The 6,545-nt window shown below is 34.9% G+C and overlaps 1 protein-coding gene across 1 annotated transcript in view; it reads left to right on the top strand.

Annotated features, from left to right (window-relative positions):
• Nucleotides 1–5,861, top strand: part of LOC110448363 — a 33,818-nt gene extending 27,957 nt beyond the window's left edge. Inside the window, exon 5 of the mRNA XM_021494552.1 lies at nt 5,263–5,861. Within this exon, the coding sequence (XP_021350227.1) occupies nt 5,263–5,444 (182 nt within the window). The 3' untranslated portion in view covers nt 5,445–5,861. The remainder of the gene's footprint in view (nt 1–5,262) is intronic.
• The last annotated feature ends 684 nt before the right edge of the window (nt 5,862–6,545 follow it).

The following is a 6,545-nucleotide window of genomic DNA, read 5'->3' as shown; positions in this document are numbered from 1 at the left end:
AAGGTCAAAGGGGTCAAATGTGTTTTAAACAACTTCTTTATTACTAACAGTTACAAGGTGACCAGTAACATACTTGGAAGAAGGGGTAACAAGTTTTACAACTGAATGACCTTGACACACTATCAAGATTGCTGGGGGTCAAAAGGTCAAATATGAATAAACCTTTAAAAGACCTCATCTGATTAAACAAAAGACTCAGGGTGATGATATTTGGACAGTAGCATGCTGGTATGAAAGGCTACAAAGTTTGATTTAGTGAATGGAACCTTGTTAGACATTCAATATTTTAACAGGTTCTTTTTGAATGATCATGGTTATATTTAATGATATTTAGCCTTAGCCTTATTAGTACCATATAAATATATTTGACCTTTGTCCACTTTTAAGATTACAAGTGTTAAGTTAATACAGGGCTAGAAATTGATTTTGAAAACCACTAGTCAATTGGACAATTATGGCGGTCAGTGTGATAATTTCACCAACCCAATATTATTCTACTGATGAAGTAATATCACATTGTGGACAATGTTGGCGGTCCATGTGATAATTTCACCAACCCGATATTATTATACTGATGAAGAAATATCACATTGTGGACAATGTTGGCGGTCCATGTGATTATTTCACCAACGCAATATTATTCAACTGATGAAGTAATATCACATTGTGGACAATGTTGGCGGTCCATGTGATTATGTCACCAACGCAATATTATTCAACTGATGAAGTAATATCACATTGTGACTAGTTAACGAGGCTAGCAGTTTCTAGAACTGTAGTCTATCAAAAGTCTCAGACAATCACACCAAAGGTGACTGGAAATCCCATTATATACTTCGCCACTTGCAAGTAAGTGGGTTTTACTGTAGCTGATTGAAATTTATCTTCTGACAAACATTTCTCATTTCTGATATCTTGTGACATATATTGTCTCATTTCTGATATCTTTTGTCATATTGTCTCATTTCTGATATCTTGTGACACACATTGTCTCATTTCTGATATATTGTGTCATATTGTCTCATTTCTGATATCTTGTGACTTATATTGTCTCATTTCTGATATCTTGTGACTTATATTGTCTCATTTCTGTGTTACATTTATCTTACAGCTAGACAGGAAGACATGGCAGCAAACATCAGTGTTGTTTCCAACAGACAGGAAGACATGGCAAAAAACATCAGTGTTGTTTCCAACAGACAGGAAGACATGGCAAAAAACATCAGTGTTGTTTCCACCAAGCAGGACGTCATGGCAAGGGATATGCATAACTTAAAAGGTATAATTAAGATCAGAAACTGCTTTGAATGGTAGACAAAATTTCCTTGCCATTGCAACAAGTCATTGTGGTAGATGTACATGACTTATATATAGATTTGTATACCCCCCGCAACTCCTACTTCACCTAGGTTTATGTATGCCTATTTGATGCAACTTTGCACACCTGTTATACCTCAATTGAACTGGTGTCTCCCGAAAGCCATTATGTTCCTTCAATATTTACCAGAGTTATTGCCCTTGACTTCAGTAGACATTACATTAGGTTACTGAAATGGCAAATTATCTCGGAAACGGTAGGTATTTTGTATACACATATACATTGGAATATTGTAGAGATTAATGAAAGCTACTTTAATGACAACTTTCCGAAGTCTTGAGGTCAAAGTTCACAATTGAATTAAGATACTGAAATGGCTAATTATCTCAGAAATGGTAGATATTTTGTATATACATATGCAGGCTACATTGTGATAAATCTGAGGTCATCGGCTCAAAGGTCACAGGGGTCAAATATGTCAAACATTTCAAGTGACTTGATCTAAAGAACCGAAAGGTCAAGAGTGATATATTTGGCCAGTAGCATGCATAGGGGAAAGGCTATTAAGTTTGTTGAATTGATCATGAATGACTTTGACCCACTGTTACGCATCTTCGCTAGCCAAGGGTTGATCCGGTACGATCTACCTACTCTTCTACTGAAGAGTAGGTAGATCGTACCGGATCAACCCTTGGCTAGCAAAGATGACTGTTACGGTAAAAGAGGCAAATATGTTAAAATCTTTCTATATAGTTCTTTTGAATAGATGCCAAGTCTTCTGAATAATCAAATGTTCCAGAATGATCATGGAAAATAATTTGTTGAACTTTAAGAAATTTGAATTAAGTTGACTTGACTAGTGAATATACATGTTTATTATATTTTTCCAGGTGATCTGGCTGCTAAGAATGTCACAACAGCAAACACAAGCCATGCCAAAAGTAAGTTTGACAGCTGCAAGGTTGCTTGATCAGTAAAATATAGATATTATCTCCCTTTTCAATTAAATTTCAGTCAATGAAAACAGATGACCAGGTGATTTAGTGAATCAATTAAGTAAAAGAAACAACATGGTTATTTTGACATAACATTGATATAAGGTGTTTGTGAGTCAGAAGACAAGTTCCTGTACTAGTTCTCTATACATGTAATGCTAGATCTACTAGTGCACTACATGTATTATGATTCATGGTTTGGAAATAGATTTGTCAAGTTCAGATTACAACATGAGATTAATAATTAGTAAGAAAATTGTCTGTAATAAATAGTCTGTTTAAAACTCAATAAGCTATGCCTTACCTATTTAATATAAATTTCTTTACAGAAATCCATCCTGACCTAGAACCCATGATAGGTGAGTCTTATCTACTGGATTGGACATGGTTAGAGAAGAAATGCAGTACCTTGCTTGAATATATCAATTTTGTTCAAACGAATGGCTTTCATTGATATTCAGGGTTGCAGGATTCAGATGTGTTAAGAAATTCATTAAGAAGGTCATCGGGTCAAAGGTCACAGTAGTACTGTTTTTCTTTTCCATCGGTCTGTTCGTAAGACAGCTGAGGTAAGACTTGTCCATGAGCCTTGATCTTTCTATATTTTTTTCACTTGTTAATTTAGCTCCTACAGGTCACACAGCCGGAATACGAGGAATTTAAGTTGGCCCATAAGCAACAGTTCCAGTGATTTTGTCTAATCATGAAATATCGTCTCATGTTTGAGTGTGTGTTTCAGCCATGTAGAGTAAAAACAAAAATGTCATGTGATGCTTACTATAAACAGAATTTCATGTAATCGCTTTACAGAATGCATTTGTTATCTGACTCCATGTCTCACCTTTTTCTGCTGTCAAAACTTAAGACCAACCTTATTATAAATAGAATTTTGGTGATAAAAACTTTATTTATGTAACAATTATAAAACAAGTTGTATCAACTTATATTAATATTTTGTTGGCCCAGAAATTAGCCCACAGGGAGCCTTAGTGTGGGAGGAAACATGAAAAAAAAACCATTGTTGGGCAGGTGTCACTTTACCTATCCATGTACGATGAGGGTGTTGAACCCCTGTCATCTAGGTGAAACACAGACTTGCTATCTACTGCGCCATCCGAACACCTGAGTTTGGTGTCATTGCTCTTTATATTTCTTTCAAGTGCACATGAGTCAAATATGCTAAGCACTTCAAACGAGTCGCTCTTAAAATGCATAGAATCATAATATTTGGCTTGCAGCTGCTTTGGATGGAGCCCAGCAAAGTTTGCAAAGAAAATAACCTTGATCATTACAAGAAATAAATATGTCAAAACCTGTAAATGACTTCTTTTGAAGAACTGAAAGACATAGACTCTTGATATTTTACATGTAGCTTCCTAAGATGAGCCCAACAGTTTGGGAATAAAAATGAGCTTGATTTAGTTGCAAAGTCACAGGGATAAAATGTGTTATCATCTTGAAATGTCTTTTTCTGCATTTTCAAAATACTCTGGCTGATAATATTTGGCCAGATCTATGATAGAATCGGAGCCTATTACTTGTGTTCCAATGAATAGTCTATCCTAACATTCAAGGTCACAGGTCACATGATAGTTGACAAATGTTTAAAGGAGTGACCTTGACCCACTTTATAGGTCACAGGGGTCAAACGACAATCTCATTGACCAAGAGCCACAAGGTGATGATACTTCGGATTAAGAGCTACCAAGTTTGTTCAACTGAATTACTTTGTTAAGACTTTAAAGTCACTGGGGTAAAAATAGGTTAAAATCTTTTAACAGGTTGTTTTGAAAAACCAAGAGTCATAGGTAAGGATATTTATCTTATAGCTTTATGTAGGCTTTAAAGTGTTAGAATAATAGCAGGTAAATAATGTAGTCGATTGGGCCTCTTGTTTCTTTTAACGACTTCTTCTCACCCACCAAAAGGCCTAGGGTGGTGGTATTTTGCAAGTAGCAAATTGGGATGAAGAGCTACCAATTTGTTCAAATAAATGACATTTACCAAATTTCAGTGCCATTGGGATCAATTATTTAAAATATTTAATCAACAAATGGCCCAAGTTTGTTCAATTGAATGACTTGATGGCATCACAGGGGTCAATTGGCTTATACAAACTTTAAACACTTTTTCTGGATAACAAAAAGGATCAAGGTGATGATATTTTGCCTTTCACATGTTGTAATGAAGAGCTATTTACTTTGTTTAAATGAATGACCTTGCCGTATCTTCAAGGTCACAGGGGTCAAATATATCAAACATTTAAAGTGACTTGATCTAATAACCGAAAGGTCAAGAGTGATATATTTGGCCAGTAGCATACATAGGAGTTTGTTGAATTGATCATGAATGACTTTGACCCACTGTTACGATAAAAGGACAAATATGTTGAAATCTTTCTATATACTTCTTTTGAAGAGATGCCCAAGTCTCTGAATAATCAAATGTTCCAGAGTGATCATGGAAAATAATTTGTTGAACTTTAAGAAATTTGAATTTAGTTGACTTGAATAGTTAATATACATATTTATATTTTTCCAGGTGATCTGGCTGCTATGAATGTCAGAACAGCAAACACAAGCCATGGCAAAAGTAAGTTCGACAGCTACAAGGTTGCTGGATCAGTCGAATATTGAGATTATCTGCCCTTTCAATTAGATTTCTGTCAATGAAAACAGATAATCAGGTGATTTAGTGAATCATTTCAGTAAAAGAAACAACATGGTTATTTTGACAAAACATTGATATAGTTCCTGTACTAATTCTCTATACATGTAATGATATCTACTAGTGCACTACATGTATTATGATTCATGGTTTGGAAATAGATTTGTCAAGTTCAGATTATAACATGAGATTAATAAATAGTAAGAAAATTGTCTGTAATAAATAGTCTGTTTAAAATTCATTAAGCTATGCCTTACCTATTTAATATAAATTTCTTTACAGAAATCCATCCTGACTTAGAACCCATGATAGGTGAGTCTTATCTACTGGATTGGACATGGTTAGAGAAGAAATGCAGCAGATTACCCCTAAACTTGGACCAGAACAACATGCATCATCTAAAGAGATATGAAAGAGTCTTATACTTATGTTTGAATGAGAATCTTAGTTCACCAAAAGAGTAACTCTTTGATAGCCAGATTGATCCCCAATCTGGTTAAGTTTTTTCTTTCTCTGTTTCTATTCTCTACAGGGTAGGATCTAGCAATCAGTACATCAGGTCACATTCTGGTGTATTTTATTGCAGCCAATCATTGAAATGTCCTCCAAATAGTCTCAATATTTCAAACACATGTATTTATTGTGTAATTAATAATGACTTCTGTATTAAAAGGTCACCAGATCATGATTGTTGATGCCATGTCATCAGATCCTACACCGTTAATAATGTAGAGTAACAGAATAAAATATTTAATTGATACGCTCAGCTGGAACAAAGTACCAGGGTGAGGTTATGTGTTGGTGCTTCATCTGTCGTCTTCTCTGTCGTACCATCACCTTTTGATTTAAATGACAACTCCTTCCAAATCATAGAGCATAATTCAACCACATTTTAGCATCCTGAGGCCAAGAGATCAAAATATCTATAAATGAAGGTGCTGATCAGATGTGGGGGCTGAGGGATGGGTCAAAAGGGGTCAAATAGTTGAATTTGCTTAAAATGACATATACTCCTAAAATATAAAACAGATTTCAACTAAGTTGTACTAGCGTCAAATGTTACATGATATCATCACAAAATTTCTTGTTTACTTGAAATTTTCAAAACTCTTCCTTTACAAACGATTCCCTACGGCATTCTGTAATTAATATTCAACTTATAGATTATAGCATAAAAAGTATCATTCTTAACTATCCATTTAACATATTGATCACTTCTCACCCTTTTTTTCTATTTCTTTTTATACAGAATTAACCAGAGCCAGGATCAGAAAAGAAAAAGAGAAAAAGTTTTACCGCACCAAAGGTTTCTGTGATGCGAAAGACAAGCTCCAAAAGAACAGGGTTGTTGTCATCAAGGGAAATACGGGAGACGGTAAAACAGCAATCGCCGTTCAACTCCTTCATTGGCTGAGTCAGGAGCAAGGAGCCGGACAACCCTTACAGCTTTACAAGATTAAGAAATTAGATTTATTGGCTCCAAACTTAAAACTGATCACTTTTATTGATGATATTTTTGGTGAGAAAGATGTGTGTGAAAAAGATTTACATGAGTGGAACAAAAG

This window comes from Mizuhopecten yessoensis, unplaced genomic scaffold, assembly GCF_002113885.1.
Source record: "Mizuhopecten yessoensis strain PY_sf001 unplaced genomic scaffold, ASM211388v2 scaffold4025, whole genome shotgun sequence".
NCBI classification, from domain to species: domain Eukaryota; kingdom Metazoa; phylum Mollusca; class Bivalvia; order Pectinida; family Pectinidae; genus Mizuhopecten; species Mizuhopecten yessoensis.
The sequence above is the reverse complement of the archived record's forward strand: the minus strand, read 5'-3'. Positions and strand labels throughout refer to the sequence as shown.